The following is a 17,714-nucleotide window of genomic DNA, read 5'->3' on the forward strand; positions in this document are numbered from 1 at the left end:
TTATTGTGTTACAAAGTGAGATTAAAATATATTTAATTGTCATTTTTTGTCAACAATCTACACAAAATACTCTGTAAAGTCAAAGTGGAAGATTGTTTTTATTTTTAGATTAATAGAAATTAAATAACTAAAATATTGTTTTTGCATACGTTTTCGTCTCCCTGAGTGACTACATGTTAGAAACACCTTTGGTAGTGTTTACAGCTGTGAGTCTTTCTGGGTAAGTCTCTAACAGCTTTGCACACCTTGATTGTACAATATTTGCACATTGTTCTTTTAAAAATTCTTCAAGTTCTGTCAAGATGTTGGAGATCATGGCTAGACAGCAATTTTCAAGTCTTGCCATAGATTTTCAAGTAGATTTAAGTCAAAACTGTAACTTGGCCACTCAGGAACATTCACGGTCTTCTTGGTAAGCAAATCTACAGCTTTGGCCTTGTGTTGTAGGTTATTGTCTCTGCTGAAAGGTGAATTCCTCTTCCAGTCTCTGGTGTAAAGCAGACTGAAGCAGGTTTTCCTCTAGAATTTTGCCTGTGTTTAGCTCCATTCCGTTTCTTTTTATCCTGAAAGACTCCCCAGTATTTGCCGATGTCAAGCATACCTATACCATGATGCAGTCACCACCATGCTTGAAAATAAGGAGGCAGTTACTCAGTTATGTTCTGTTTTGGATTTGCCCCAACATAAGGCTTTGCATTTAGGCCAAAAAACTCTATCATTTAGGTCACTATTGTAGTCACTACAATGTTGTTGATCCATCCTCAGTTTTCTACCATCACAGACATTGAACTCTGTAGCTGTTTTAAAATCGTCAATGGCCTTATGGTAACATCCCTGAGCAATTTCATTCCTGTCCTGCAGCTCAGTTCAGAAGGACGACTGTATCTTTAATGAGTCTGGATGGTTTAATATAGTATAATCCACAGAATAATTATTAACTTGACCCTGCTTAAAGAGATATTCGATGTCTGATTTGTTATTGTTACCCATCTACCAATCACTGCCCTTCATTATGAGGCTTTCGAAAAGCTCCCTGGTCTTTGTAGTTGAATCTGTGCTTGAAATTCAATACTTGACTGAGGGATGTTGTATGTATGGAGGACTGAGAATAATTTCAACCACTATTTTTTCACACAGAGTGAGTCCATATAACTTATTATGTGATTTGTTAAGCCAAAATGTACCCCTGAACTAATTTAGGCTTGTCTAAACAAAGGTGCTGAATACTTTTGCAACGATTATATTTTAGTTATGAATTTTTAATTTATCAAACAAAAAATTTAATTATTATTTGTGTAGAATTATTTTGTGTAGATTGTTGGAAAAAAAGAACATTAAATCCATTTGAATCCCACTTTGTAACACAATAAAATGTGAAGAAATCCAAAGGGTCTTACTTTTGCAAGGCACTGTAAACATTCTAGAAATCATAAATCAACTCGATAGGTTTGGCATTATACTGTCATTTGCGCATGGCTACAGAAGCCTATAGCTTGGGTCTCCACATTTCAGGCCAGCATTTCATAACCTTCACTGTGGAAAAGGTGATACTGTATGTTGTTGTGCTTCAGTTTGCTGCCATATGACTGGTTTCACATTGGTATCCAGCGATCATAAGGTAAAATAGATCTAAAACAATTGTCAGTTATATTTATAATTGCCTTATCCAAACAGCTTACTAATTTACCTAGAGTTCTTATCAATTTGTAAATTACAGTGCATGGAGAAGGGTGTTATTCCTATAGGAATATGAGCATAATACATGTATAAACACCTCCTACCCACATGCAAAACTGTGATAAACAGGAAAACATGTCCACACATATGAACAATAGCTCTCTCGCTAACTCACTGCACCACCCTGGGTTCACTGCCATCCAGGAAGACTCTCATTGCTCTGGATGACCAGGTGCCTTCGCTCTCTCCGAGGCTGACGTGAGGAAAACTCTCAAAAGAGTTTATACTCACAAAGCCGACGGCCCAGATGGCCGACGGCCCAGATGGCATCCCTGGCCGTGTCCTCAGAGTGTGTGCTGACTACCTGTCGGGCTTCTTCTCTGACATTTTCAACCTGTCCCTGTCCTAGGCTGTAGTCCCCACCTGCTTCTAGGAAACCACCATCGTACCAGTGCCCAAGAAAAACAAGGTGTCATGCCCAAATGACTATCGCCCCGTCACACTCACCCTGGTCATCATGAAGTGCTTTGAGAGGCTGGTCATGGCCCACATCAAGGCCATCATACCAGGCACACTGAAACCACTCCAATCTGCCTACCGCTCCAACAGATCCATGGAAGATGCTATTTCCATCACTATTTACATGGCCATAACCCGTAACACATCTGGACAAGAGGAACACCTACAGTACGTGAGAATGCTGTTTATTGACTACAGTTCAGCATGCAACACTATCGTTCCCTCCCAGCTCAACACCAAGCTCAGAGCCCTTGTTCTGGACACCAACCTCTGCAACTGGATCCTGGACTTCCTGACGGGCAGACCACAGGCTGTGAGGATTGGCAACAACACCTCCTCCACACTGACTCTTAACACAGGGGCCCCCCAGGGGTGTTTCCTCTGCCCTCTGCTGTACTCCCTGTTCACCCACGACTGTGTGGCTTTGCACGACACCAACTCCATCGTCAAGTTTGCTGACGACACCACGGTTGTAGGCCTGATAACCAACAACCATGAGTCAGCCTATAGGGAGGAGGTATGGGAACTGGCATTATGGTGCCAGGAGAACAGCCTCTCAGCAAAACAAATGAGTTGATTGTTGACTTCAGGAGGCAGAGGAGGGAACATACCCCGATCTACATCAACAGGACTGCAGTAGAGTATTAAGTTCCATATCACTGAGGACTTGACATGGACCAACAACACCACCTCTCTTGTCAAGAGGGTGCAACAGCATCTCTACTTCCTATGGCCTCTGAAGATATTCGGCATGCCACCCCAGGTCCTATCCAAATAATACCGCTGCATCATCGAGGTTGCATCACGGCCTGGTACGGGAATTGCTCCGTCCACGACCGCAAGGCCCTCCTCTAGTGGGTGGTGAAGATGCCCCAGTACATCACTGGGACCGTGCTCCCACCCATCCAGGACATCACTGGGACCGTGCTCCCACCCATCCAGGACATCACTGGGACCGTGCTCCCACCCATCCAGGACATCACTGGGACCGTGCTCCCACCCATCCAGGACATCACTGGGACCGTGCTCCCACCCATCCAGGACATCTACTCGAAACGGTGCATGAGGAAGGCCTGCAGCATTATCAAGGACCCCACACACCCCAGCCAAGAGCTGTTCACTCCCTTACCGTCGGGCAGACTGTTTCGGAGCATGAGGTCTGATACCAACAGGCTCAGAGACAGTTTCTATCTATACGCCATCAGACTGCTGAACACTTGAACTGGACTGACCACCTGCATTGACTCTCACACCTTAGCACACACACACACACACACCTCTGCTGGTACCAGACCCTTATGATTGCTAAATACTGCGCACCCCAATTCCCATCCCCCCCTTCCCCAAAACATGTGTAAATATTGGACAATAAATTGTGCCTTCCTGTATTATACTGATGCTAACATGTTGATTCTATTCTACTGAGCCATTTACTTTATGTTCGTATTCTTATATTTTATTATTTCTTGTTACATTGTCGAGAAGGAACCTGCAAGTAAGCATTCCGTTGGACGCTGTATACTATGTGTATCCCGTGCAGTGGCGATTTTAGCATGTAAATCTTGTTGGGGCAAACAAAACAAAAAAAATGTTTATGCATGCCAGCAAAGCCAATACACAACACAACACTAAACAATACATTAATTGCACTATAACAGTATTCTCCCTGTACACCAAGTCAGAACCGTAGGATAAATAATGTGGGCATATAAGCAGACAATGAAAGCTCTTACAATATTTCGATGACATTTCTCTAAAACAGGCTATAGGCTACATGGACCACCAAGTCAGAACAGTAGGCTAAGTTATGAGGGGACACAATTATTAGGGTGAGGCACATGGGCTACTAACAGCTTACCTACTACACAACATACACTTATTATTACTTTCTTAGCTACAGTATACATACTGTATCTCTGGCATATTACATCATTTATGCAGCTGCATACAATACATTTTTGGACTCACCGTTGTGCTATGCTCACTTGAACAGGAAGGTGGGCAAATTTTGTCATGAAACTTTGTAATCAAAGTCTGGCATTCTCTGGATTTATGGTTCTTTCAAGACAACTTTGATCTCTGAAAAAATAAATAAACAGGTTGAATCATGACGTCAGTGATATTCAGGTCGGAGCTCTAGAAGGAGGCCTGAGTTCCCAACTTGGCAGTTGGATAACCATTCAAAACGTATTTTCCCAGTCTGAGCTCGTTTTTTACCCCCAGAGTTCCCAGTTGTCTTGAACTCACTGGAGTCTGAGATTTCCCAGTTCAGAGTTTCCAGTTGTTTTGAACGTGGCAGAAGTCATGCTGGATTGACAGCATGGCCAATGTATTCAACCTTTTCTGGACCATGGTGTTGCGTGTGAATGTTTATCCTTTTAAACTTGGAACAGAGAGCCTTAAACCCAGACTTGGACCACACACCCTCTCCAACGAATAGCAGGGGAAGCAAAATAGTGATTTCCAACTTGGGTAATGTTTATGTCCGATAAGTTTTATCTATAGTTTCTCTTCATATGACAAGGATTGAAAAGGATTTGCCCGTAGATTGTCGATGTGATTCATGAAGATGACTGCTTGTCTAGCTTGCTAGCTAATATTTTGAAATTATGTTGACATGATCAGTCCAATCAAAGCTACAGTAGATATAACGTGATTTGACGTCATTTTATCTGTGGCCAATGACCTTGAGCCTTCTTGGATGGGCACTTCTACTGTAAATCTATGGCAGCACCCAAAGGTGCTTGTCCACATGAGTGAATTAACACTGAGCCAATCACGGCACAACTAGAGAAAATTACCAACCCCTAAGCTCTGCATTTTCCTCTGACTGCCCCTCCACCACAGAAAGCACTGAGCTAGGCTGAAACACCTGCATTTTGGAGCTGCCTTACTCAAAAAAGCAAAAAAAATAAGAACGTTTGTATGCAGCTCTGCCCCACCTGCACTGAATTACTAGTCGCCACTGATCCCATACAGTACGACTAATACAACATGAAACTTGTTCAAGAGAAAAAAATACTTTAATGGAAGCCAGTAATAATAGTTACATCACAAAATAACCTGAAATCGACAAATCAAGAGAAATATGAAATGAACAGCTGAACCCAGAGCCAGGGTGGAAATAAAGACAGGGAATATTGTTCAAATATCACTTTCATAACCATAACAGCATCACAACACGCTCCACCTCACGCAAATATGACACTAAAGTCATTTACATACACATCCATCCCTGCTAAAGTGGAAGTTATTGAATAGATCATAACAGCTCTGGGTCCAAGGTCATACATAACATAACACATTCATGATTGAACATTAAGTCAAACAGAACAGAAAAGTAGCAAAAAAAGGTCAAACAACCCAACTTAAACAACCTGCCCCAGACAGGTCTGTATAAAAGACCTGCACTGTTAGGCTACTTTAAATACTTTCAACCAGCCAACTATTCAATATAGCCTTATTCAATACGTCTTGTTTCAATACAATAAAAAAAATTGACCCAACACAAGTCATACTGTTTGGGTTGCAGTTTGGTTTTGTGCCAAACTCACCTATCCATGGCTTGACCTACCCTGTGTGCTTGGTTACTCTTCAAAGCCAAACCCTTCAAACAAAAGACAGGTACCCTTCATTGACATCCTCTCTCTTTGAATGTTGTCAATGTAACGCCTCTATTTTTTCCATACTGAATAGGTATTCAACTAAGATCGATGAACCCAAATTACCATTTTAGGCACATGCTATGTCTTTAGCCATCACTAGATGGCAATGTAACTGTTTGTATCAAAGAAAAACTACGATGGGCTTTTATTTCTAAAAGGGGAACAGCAAATTTCAGAAATGTTTTGTTGTTCCCCATTAAATGAAAGTCACATTACATACAAATCTCAATGCAATACAAAATGGTAGCTAGATGATGACTATTTAGCTGAAAGATTCAAATTTACTGAGTATATTCTAATGTTTTAGTATGCTCTGCAATAAAATGAAAAGTCAGAGGAACACTATTATTTTTAAGAGAAAATAAAGTAAAAGTTACTTTCAATAATGAAGAGGCAAGACAGATGGAAACATCTAGTTGCACACCGTTTGTAAAATGTAATTTATATACCTTAAAGTTAGCGGAAAACTATGTATCAGAAACCAGCTACGTTACTTCCATCACAGCATAGGCTACAGTAAATTATGATTATAATCACAGAAAAATTACAAAACAGCTGTAGCCAAGAAGTGTGGAAAATAATATACAATTATTTTAAGACTAAACCACAACCTCTGCCACTCCTAAAAGTCTACATCATCTTCTTCATTGTCATTGTTCGGAGGGTGTGTCACGCGGGCGGTCACTTCCTCCTCCGCACAGGAAACAGGAAGTGGTTACAGCTCTTCGGTCAGCGAGCACTCGGACGTTATGGAGCACTCCGACAGCGTGCGATCCCGTGCGCTTCCCCGCCTCTCACGCGTGGTGATGTAGTGGAGTAGGTCAATGGCTGTCACCACCCCAAACACCATCTGTCTCAGACAGTGGGAGCCATCCGCCATGTCTACACAGAGAGAGAGAGAGAGGGAGAAAGAGACAGCGAGATAGATAGAGGGGTATTAGTACTTTTGAGAACAGACTTTATGTGCAAGAGAAAGTTTGTGAAAAATAGGAGAATTAAGAGTTGTAGAACCACTGAAATTTGTCCTGCAAGCAAGAGATTACATAAATTATGTCAAAATACTTCTCCAATTACACATATTCTCCATTTTGCATATGGGAATGTTTGCCACAAAGAAAGTTGAAAACTTCCCAAGCTCTTTATCCAAGAATGAAGCAATGCATTATACAATAGCTGGCAATTATACCAAATCAAACCATATCGGTTTACAATAAGTTATGCAACTAGCTTCCTGTTTTCGAGAGACAGGGTTAGGTCCCAATGAAATTCAGGTTCCGAAGAGACCATTGCTGTTAGACAAGGGACACTGAATATAGGATGAACATAGTAAACTATGATAGGGAGCATACGGGTGCCTAGTCATAGCTGGGGGACAGAGTTTTTCCTGCTCAGGGCACATTGTCAGGAAAACACTTTTCCCTAGGGATGTCTCAGTAAATGATAGTTGATGAAAATATATACAAAATAAAGGTTGAAAGGGAATTTGTCCTCTGGTGAAGGTGTGGTGGTGGGCTGACAAAAAGCATTATGGCCTATTAAGCTAAATCCTCTTGTCTATCCTTACACACGTCTGGGTATTGCACCATTCTACTGGTGGCCAGGCACTGCCAGGCACACAGTCACCTAAACACCACCGGTGGACTTTGCCACCCAACACACACCTTGTTTGTCTACTAGACCACAAAACTGACAGTGGGAAAAACTGCCTGGCGATTGGACTGCATCATTGCACCTTGTGTTCCCAAGGCTGTGAGAAAGCAAAGTATGCTATGTAACGACTTGTGTTTTTATTTATGCAGGCTTATCTGACCAAAGTGATAAACAGCCCCTAAAGTTAAGCTGATGCGAAATGGCCTGAGAGCAAGCTAATCAGCTTTATAGGGAACTATGGTACAAACACCAGAGAGAGAGAGACAGGGAAAACAACCACCACGTTGCCTCTGGCCGGGCGGTTGTTTGTTATGGTAGCGGACAGGTGACACAGTTACCTGGACAGGAACCAGGGGGCACATTATCGATGACCCCTGACCCTGTAGGAGGGCCAGTTCAGGGTCAACAGAAGAGAGCAGGTGTTGCTAGGAATGTTCTTCTCTACTGTCTGACAAAGGTAACTATCAGTGGTGGAAAAGGGACAGAAGGAGCAATAAAATATAGTTGGGAAATGGTGAGATAAGGAAGTGTGAGTGAGAGAAAGAAAGAGAAAGATGGGAAGATAAATGTCGATGGAAGAGAGGAGTAGAGGAAGGAGGGGTAAACTTACATTGGATCTGCTCATGCACCACCAAGGCAAAGTGATCTGTCTCCAGGATACAGGACAGCATTCCCAGGTTATCTGTCAGTTGCACCTGAGTGGGACAAATGGGAATGACAAATCTATTCAACAGGCGGACTGCAGTCCGAATCCAGAACGGCGGGAGGGGTAAACTGGTACTGAGTAGCAGTAAAAATAACAATAGCGAGGCTATATACAGGGGGTACTGGTACCGAGTAAATGTGCGGGGGCACCGGTTAGTCGAGGTAATATGTACATGTAGGTAGAGTTATTTATAAAAGTGACTATGCATAGATAATAAACAGAGAGTAGCAGCAGCGTAAAAAGGGGCGGGGGCAATGCTTGGGGGTAGAAGCTGTTTAGAAGCCTCTTGGACCTAGACTTGGCGCTCCGGTACCGCTTGCTGTGCGGTAGCAGAGAACAGTCTATGACTAGGGTGGCTGGAGTCTTTGACAATTTTTAGGGTCTTCCTTTGACACCACCTGGTATAGAGGTTCTGGATGGCAGGAAGCTTGGCCCCAGTGATGTACTGGGCCGTACGCTCTACCCTCTGTAGTGCCTTGCGGTCGGAGGCTGAGCAGTTTCCATACCAGGCAGTGATGCAACCAGTCAGGATGCTCTCGATGGTGCAGCTGTAGAACCTTTTGAGGATCTGAGGACCCATGCCAAATCTTTTCAGTCTCCTTAGGGGGAACAGGTTTTGAGAATGTCGATGAGAATGGGGGCGTGGTCGGTCCTCTTCTTTTTCCTGTAGTCCACAATCATCTCCTTTGTCTTGATCACGTTGAGGGAGAGGTTGTTGTCCTGGCACCACACGGCCAGGTCTCTGACCTCCTCCCTATAGGCTGTCTCGTCGTTGTCGGTGATCAGGCCTACCACTGTTGTGTCATCAGCAAACTTAAATGATGGTGTTGGAGTCGTGCCTGGCCATGCAGTCATGAGTGAACAGGGAGTACAGGAGGGGACTGAGCACGCACCCCTGAGGGGCCCCCGTGTTGAGGATCAGCGTGGCAGATGTGTTGTTACCTACCCTTACCACCTGGGGGCGGCCCGTCAGGAAGTCCAGGATCCAGTTGCAGAGGGAGGTGTTTAGTCCCAGGGTCCTTAGCTTAGTGATGAGCTTTGAGGGCACTATGGTGTTGAACGCTGAGCTGTAGTCAATGAATAGCATTTTCACATAGGTGTTCCTTTTGTCCAGGTGTGAAAGGGCAGTGTGGAGCGCAATAGAGATTGCATAATCTGTTGGGGCGGTATGCAAATTGGAGTGGGTCAAGGGTTTCTGCGATAATGGTGTTGATGTGAGCCATGACCAGCCTTTTAAAGCACTTCATGGCTACAGACGTGAGTGCTACGGGTCGGTATTCATTTAGGCAGGTTACCTTAGTGTTCTTCGGCACAGGGACTATGGTGGTCTGCTTGAAACATGTTGGTATTACAGACTCAGACAGGGAGAGGTTGAAAATGTCAGTGAAGACACTTGCCAGTTGGTCAGCACACGCTCGGAGTACAAAGGTCAAGAGTGCATCAGCTGTTTAAAGGTCTTACTCACATCGGCTACGGAGAACGTTATCACACAGTCGTCCGGAACAGCTGATGCACTCTTGTACGTTTCAGTGTTACTTGCCTCGAAGCGAGCATAGAAGTAATTTAGCTCGTCTGATAGGCTCGTGTCACTGGGCAGCACGCGGCTGTGCTTCCCTTTGTAGTCTGTAATAGTTTGCAAGCCCTGCCACATCCGACGAGTGTCGGCGCCGGTGTAGTACAATTCAATCTTAGTCCTGTATTGACACTTTGCCTGTTTGATGGTTCGTCGGAGGGCATAGCGGGATTCTTATAAGCTTCCGGGTTAGAGTCCCGCTCCTTGAAAGCGGCAGCTCTACCCTTTAGCTCAGTGCGGATGTTGCCTGTAATCCATGGCTTCTGGTTGGGGTATGTACGTACAGTCACTGTGGGGACGACGTCATCGATGCACTTATTGATGAAGCCAGTGACTGATGTGGTGTACTCCTCAATGCCATCGGAAGAATCCCGGAACATATTCCAGTCTGTGCTAGCAAAACAGTCCTGTAGCTTAGCATCTGCTTCATCTGACCACTTTTTTATTGACAGAGTCACTGGTGCTTCCTGCTTTAGTTTTTGCTTGTAAGCAGGAATCAGGAGGATATAATTATGGTCAGATTTGCCAAATGGAGAGCGAGGGAGAGCTTTGTACGCGTCTCTGTGTGTGGAGTAAAGGTGGTCTAGAGTTTTGTTCCCTGTGGTTGCACATTTAACATGCTGGTAGAAATGAGGTAAAACGGATGTAAGTTTCCCTGCATTAAAGTCCCCGGCCAATAGGAGAGCCGCCTCTGGATGAGCGTTTTCCTGTTTGCTTATGGCTGTATACAGTGCGGTCTTAGTGCCAGCATCGGTTTGTTGTGGTAAATAGACAGCTACGAAGAATATAGATAAACTCTCTTGGTAGATAGTGTGGTCTACAGCTTATCATGAGATACTCTACCTCAGGCGAGCAAAACCTCGAGAGTTCCTTAGATATCGTGCATCAGCTGTTGTTTACAAATATACATAGACCACCACCCCTTGTCTTACCAGAGGCTGCTGTTCTATCCTGCCAATAGTGTATATCTCCCGAGTGGTGCAGTGGTCTAAGGCACTGCATCGCAGTGCTAGCTGTGCCACTAGAGATCCTGGTTCGAATCCAGGCTCTGTCGTAGCCGGCCGCGACAGGGAGACCCATGGGGCGGCGCACAATTGGCCCAGCGTCGTCCAGGGTAGGGGAGGGAATGGCCGGCAGGGATGTAGCTCAGTTGGTAGAGCATGGCGTTTGCAACGCCAGGGTTGTGGGTTCGATTCCCACGGGGGGCCAGTATGAAAATAAATTAAAATAAATGTATGCACTCACTAACTGTAAGTCGCTCTGGATAAGAGCGTCTGCTAAATGACTAAAATGTAAATGTAAATGTATAATCCGCCAACTGTATGTTATTTATGTCTTTGTTCAGCCACGACTCTGTGAAACATAAGATATTACAGTTTTTAAATGTCCCGTTGGTAGAATATATGTGCCTGTAGTTCGTCCACTTTATTATCAAGCGATTGTAAGTTGGCCAATAGTATCGATGGCAAAGGCAGATTAGCCACTCATCGCCGGCTCCTTACCAAGCACCCCGATCTCCTTCCGCGATATCTCCTTTTCTTTCTACTGCGAATGACGGGGATGAGGGCCCTGTCGGGTGTCTGGAGCAAATCCCTCTCGTCCGACTCATTAAAGAACAATTATTTGTCCAGTTCAAGGTGAGTAAATCGCTGTTCTAATGTCCAGAAGCTCTTTTCGGTCATAAGAGACGGTAGCAGCAACATTATGTACAAAATAAGTTACAAACAATGCGAAAAAAACACACAAAATAGCATGGTTGGTTAAGAGTCCATAAAACGGTTGGTTAAGAGTCCATAAAACGCCAACCATCCCCTCCGGCACCATTATTAGCACCCCTACGCTCCTCAGTGATAACACCATATCCACCCCGACCTTTGCCACCTAGGAAATCTGTGACCGGACCTTCTCAAATAGTAGTTGACAACCCCTGCTCTCCTCAGTGATAACCTTCAGTTTGAGAACTTTATTTAAGAGCTTACAGTTGAGTTGAAGTGTTCTTGTGAGAGTGTGGCATGTTGTTGAGCATGTAGGTAAGGGGACTGACCTGTTTGAATTGTTTGTAGAGCACGTTGGAGACAGGGTCAGATGCTTTGACCTTCCCAGCCAGCACTGAAGACAACATGTTGCCCAGGGTAACCATCCCTAGGATCATGCTACACAGACCCGACAGAGAATATGGTAATTAGCATTATGACACCTGAATACACGCAGAACTGCATGTGAAGGAAACTATCATGAACATATACACACACACCGATGAATAAAATGTCTGTATTGACATCTTGTTAAGGGGACTAATGTTTTGTTAACAGTCACACTATAGGGTACATTGACACTGACGATGGTAACCAGGAAAAGGCGTACCCGGACTCGTCAACGACAGGTGCCTGGTCAAAAGCCTTCTCCTTGAGGATCTTGATGGTCTTCTTGATGTTGACGGAGGGTAGCACGGTGAGAGGGGCACACAGGTTCAGACCCTGCAGTGTCAGGTTCCACCACCAGGGTTTGGATACCATCAGGTCCTCTAGGCTTAGGAAGCCCTTATCACACATCCACTTGTCACTGAGGAACTTAGACCTGGGGGGGGGGTAGTGGTTAGAACGGTCATACTCAAGGCTCACAACACTGGTACTACATAACCTGTTAAAAACCCTTGGCATATCAATACTCCTTCTCCACACATTTAACCCCCCCACCCACCCCCCCCCCCATTTTCCACTCAACCTCCCCTCTCCATGCATCCCCCTCTTCTCTCCCTCTCTAGTTGCTTACATGTAGTTGCGGATGGAGTCAGGCAGGATGACGACACAGCGTTGTCCCTCCTTCAGCTCTGTACTCATTCGGACTGCTGCAGACATGGCCGTGCCTGAACTACCTCCTAGAGCGAGAGACCGAGCGAGAGACAGAGAGACAGTCAGATACAACGAGAGAGAGAGAACGAGAGAGAGACACAGCAAGAGAGAGAGAGAGAGAGAGACACAGCGAGAGAGAGACACAGCGAGAGAGAGAGAGCGACACAGCGAGAGAGACACAGCGAGAAAGTTAGATACAGAGAGAGAGACACAGCGAGAAAGTTAGATACAGAGAGAGAGACACAGCGAGAGAGAGAGAGACACAGCGAGAGAGAGAGAGTTAGATACAGCGAGAGAGAGAGACACAGCGAGAGCGAGAGCGACAATTGACCAAAATCAGTTCTGGGACATGTGGAACAATTTAAGCACGACAAAGCCACAAGAATTAGCCATACAAGATGAAGGAATTTGGAAAACTTATTTTGATAATCTATACAAAAACATCCCACAAAAAGACTTACAACAGAACCAATTAGAAATTCAAGAAAAATTGAACATCCTTGAATCAGTCATTAAAAACAACCAAAATCCATTAGATTACCCAATAACCCAACAGTAACTAAATGAAAAGCTCAAATCTATAAAATCAAAGAAAGCTTGTGGTCTAGATAACATCAGAAATGAAATGCTGAAAAACAGCACACCTGAGTTGCAAAATGCTGTGCTTAAATCGTTCAACATAGTTTTAACTTCTGGCTGCTTCCCTGATGTCTGGAACCAGGGGCTCATCTCCCCTATCCACAAAAGTGGAGACAAATCAGACCAATAATTACAGGGGAATTTGCGTAAACAGCAACTTGGGAAAGGTTTTCTGTAGCATTTTGAATTCAAGAATTCAAACCTTTCTTCAAGAAAAAAATGTAATAAGTAAATGTCAAATTAGCTTTCTCCCTAACCATCGCACTACTGACCATATATACACCTTACACACACTAATTAATAAACACGTCCACCAAAAAAAGAGGGCAAAATCTTTGCTTGCTTTATTGACTTTAAAAAAGCATTTGATTCTATTTGGCACGAACGGCTATTCTACAAAATTCTCCAAAGTGGGCTTGGTGGTAAGGTGTTTGACTTAATAAAATGTATGTACACAGAAAACAAGTGTGCAATAAAAAAATAAATAATAATAACATAATTATTTTCACAACGTCGAGGTGTGAGACAAGGCTGCAGTTTGAGTCCAAATCTTTTCAACATTTATATCAATGAAATAGCAGACATGTTGGACCATTCTCCAGCCCCAGGACTCACACTATTTGACACAGAGGTAAAATACCTGCTATATGCTGATGACTTGGTACTTCTATCACCAACCAAAGAAGGTCTTCAACAGAACCTTAACATTCTAGAGCAATATTGCCATAATTGGGCCCTGGCAGTAAATAATTTTTTTTTAAATATCATGACAGAGACAGCGAGAGAGAGAGAGACAGCGAGAGAGAGAGACAGCGAGAGAGAGAGAGAGAGAGAGAGCTACAGAGAGAGCTACAGCGAGACAGCAAGAGAGAGAGATACAGCGAGAGAGAGAGAGAGATACAGCGAGAGAGAGAGAGATACAGCGAGACAGCGAGAGAGAGAGACAGCGAGAGAGAGAGAGATACAGCGAGAGAGATACAGCGAAAGACAGATACAGCGAGCGAGAGAGATACAGCGAGAGAGAGAGAGAGATAGAGCGAGAGAGAGAGATACAGCGAGAGAGATACAGCGAGAGAGAGAGAGAGATACAGCGAGAGAGATACAGCGAAAGACAGAGACAGCGAGAGAGAGAGAGATACAGTGAGAGAGAGAGAGAGAGATAGCGAGAGAGATACAGCGAGAGAGATACAGCGAAAGACAGAGACAGCGAGAGAGAGAGAGATACAGCGAGAGAGAGAGAGAGAGAGATAGCGAGAGAGATAGCGAGAGAGAGAGAGACAGCGAGAGAGATATATACAGCGAGAGAGAGAGAGAGACAGCGAGAGAGAGAGATACAGCGAGAGAGAGATATATACAGCGATAGAGACAGCGAGAGATACAGCGAGAGAGACAGCGAGAGAGAGAGAGATACAGCGAGAGAGATACAGCGAAAGACAGATACAGCGAGCGAGCGAGAGAGATACAGCGAGAGAGAGAGAGATAGAGCGAGAGAGAGAGATACAGCGAGAGATACAGCGAGAGAGACAGAGAGACAGCGAGAGAGACAGCGAGAGAGAGAGATACAGCGAGAGAGATACAACGAGAGAGAGACATTGAGAAAGAGACAGCGAGAGAGAGATACAGCGAGAGAGAGACAGCGAGAGAGAGAGACAGCGAGAGAGAGACAGTGAGAGAGAGACAGCGAAAGACAGATACAGCGAGCAAGCGAGCGAGAGAGAGAGATACAGCGAGAGAGAGAGACAGAGAGAGAGAGAGATACAGAGAGAGAGAGAGATACAGCGAGAGAGACAGTGAGCGAGAGAGAGATACAGCGAGAGAGACAGCGAGCGAGAGAGAGAAAGATACAGTGAGAGAGAGAGAGACAGCGAGAGAGAGACGAGAGAAAGACAGATACAGCGAGCGAGCGAGAGAGAGATACAGAGAGAGAGAGAGAGATACAGCGAAAGAGAGAGAGAGAGATACAGAGAGAGAGAGAGAGATACAGCGAGAGAGAGAGAGAGAGATACAGCGAGAGAGAGATACAGCGAGAGAGAGAGACAGCGAGAGAGACAGCGAGCGAGAGAGAAAGATACAGCGAAAGAGAGAGAGATACAGCGAGAGAGAGAGACAGCGAGAGAGAGATACAGCGAGAGAGAGACACAGAGAGAGAGAGACACAGAGAGAGAGAGAGAGATACAGCGAGAGAGAGAGAGATACAGCGAGAGAGAGAGAGAGATACAGCAAGAGAGAGAGAGAGATACAGCGAGAGAGAGAGAGAGATACAGCGAGAGAGAGAGAGAGATACAGCGAGACAGAGAGACAGCGAGAAGGAGATACAGCGAGAGAGATACAGCGAAAGACAGATACAGCGAGCGAGCGAGAGAGAGATACAGCGAGAGAGAGAGAGAGAGATACAGCGAGAGAGAGAGAAACAGAGATACAGCGAAAGAGAGAGAGAGAGAGATACAGCGAAAAGAGAGAGAGAGAGATACAGCGAGAGAGAGAGAGAGAGAGAGAGAGAGAGAGAGAGAGAGAGAGAGATACAGCGAGAGAGAGAGAGAGAGAGATACAGCGAGAGAGAGAGAGAGAGATACAGCGAGAGAGAGAGAGAGAGATACAGCGAGAGAGAGAGAGAGATACAGCGAGAGAGAGATACAGCGAGAGAGAGAGAGACACAGAGAGACACAGAGAGACACAGCGAGAGAGAGAGACAGCGAGAGAGAGAGAGATACAGCGAGAGAGAGAGACACAGAGAGAGAGACACAGCGAGAGAGAGATACAGCGAGAGAGAGAGAGAGATACAGCGAGAGAGAGAGAGAGATACAGCGAGAGAGAGAGAGAGATACAGCGAGAGAGAGAGAGAGAGATACAGCGAGAGAGAGAGAGATACAGCGAGAGAGAGAGACAGCGAGAAGGAGAGATACAGCGAGAGAGATACAGCGAAAGAGAGAGAAACAGAGATACAGCGAAAGAGAGACAGAAATACAGCGAAAGAGAGAGAGATACAGCGAGAGAGAGAGAGAGAGATACAGCGAGAGAGAGATACAGCGAGAGAGAGAGAGAGAGATACAGCGAGAGAGAGAGAGAGATACAGCGAGAGAGAGAGAGAGAGATACAGCGAGAGAGAGACACAGAGAGAGACACAGCGAGAGAGAGATGCAGAGAGAGAGAGAGAGAGAGAGATACAGCGAGAGAGAGAGAGAGATACAGCGAGAGAGAGAGAGACACAGCGAGAGAGAGACACAGAGAGAGAGAGATACAGCGAGAGAGAGACACAGAGAGAGACACAGCGAGAGAGAGACACAGAGAGAGACACAGCGAGAGAGAGACACAGAGAGAGACACAGCGAGAGAGAGAGAGAGAGACAGAGAGAGAGAGAGAGAGAGAGAGATACAGCGAGAGAGACAGTGAGCGAGAGAGAGATACAGCGAGAGAGAGAGAGAGAGAGACAGCGAGATACAGCGAAAGAGAGAGAGATACAGCGAGAGAGAGATACAGCGAGAGAGGGAGAGAGAGAGAGAGAGAGAGAGACAGTGAGCGAGAGAGAGAGAGATACAGCGAGAGAGGGAGAGAGATACAGCGAGAGAGAGAGAGACAGATACAGCGAGAGAGACAGATACAGCGAGAGAGAGAGAGACAGCGAGAGACAGAGAGAGATACAGCGAGAGAGAGAGAGATAAAGCGAGAGAGAGACAGAGATACAGAGAGACAGAGACACAGAGAGAGATACAGCGAGAGACAAAGCGAGAGAGAGAGAGAGACACAGCGAGAGAGAGAGAGACACACAGCGAGAGAGAGAGAGAGAGATACAGCGAGAGAGAGAGAGATAGAGAGATACAGCGAGAGAGAGAGAGAGAGAGAGATACAGCGAGAGAGAGAGATACAGCGAGAGAGAGAGATACAGCGAGAGAGAGAGATACAGCGAGAGAGAGAGATACAGCGAGAGAGAGAGAGAGACACAGCGAGAGAGAGAGAAATACAGCGAGAGAGAGAGAGAGACACAGCGAGAGAGAGAGAAATACAGCGAGAGAGAGAGAGAGATACAGCGATAGAGAGAGAGAGAGAGAGAGAGAGAGAGAGAGAGAGATACAGCGAGAGAGAGAGAGATACAGCGAGAGAGATACAGCGAGGGAGAGAGATACAGCGAGAGAGAGAGAGACACAGCGAGAGAGAGAGAGAGATACAGCGAGAGATACAGCGAGAGAGAGAGAGACACAGCGAGAGAGAGAGAGACACAGCGAGAGAGAGAGAGAGAGAGACACAGCGAGAGAGAGAGAGACACAGCGAGAGAGAGAGACACAGCGAGAGAGAGAGATACAGCGAGAGAGAGAGAGATAGAGAGAGAGACAGAGACACAGAGATACAGCGAGAGAGAGAGAGACACAGAGATACAGCGAGAGAGAGATACAGCGAGAGAGAGAAACAGCGAGAGAGAGAGAGATACAGTGAGAGAG

General features: G+C 45.3%; 1 protein-coding gene across 1 annotated transcript in view; it reads right to left on the reverse strand.

Moving 5' to 3' along the window:
* Window positions 1-5,200: 5,200 nt before the first annotated feature.
* Window positions 5,201-17,714, reverse strand: part of LOC121536508 (cystathionine beta-synthase) — a 46,483-nt gene continuing 33,969 nt past the window's right edge. Inside the window, exons 10-14 of the mRNA XM_041843838.2 lie at window positions 12,563-12,668; window positions 12,155-12,367; window positions 11,835-11,943; window positions 8,122-8,206; window positions 5,201-6,743 (exon numbers count right to left, since the gene is read on the reverse strand). Coding sequence (XP_041699772.1) covers window positions 6,577-6,743; window positions 8,122-8,206; window positions 11,835-11,943; window positions 12,155-12,367; window positions 12,563-12,668 — 680 coding nt within the window. The 3' untranslated portion in view covers window positions 5,201-6,576. The remainder of the gene's footprint in view (window positions 6,744-8,121; window positions 8,207-11,834; window positions 11,944-12,154; window positions 12,368-12,562; window positions 12,669-17,714) is intronic.

The sequence above is a fragment of the Coregonus clupeaformis genome, chromosome 23, assembly GCF_020615455.1.
Source record: "Coregonus clupeaformis isolate EN_2021a chromosome 23, ASM2061545v1, whole genome shotgun sequence".
In the NCBI taxonomy this organism is placed as follows: Eukaryota; Metazoa; Chordata; class Actinopteri; order Salmoniformes; family Salmonidae; genus Coregonus; species Coregonus clupeaformis.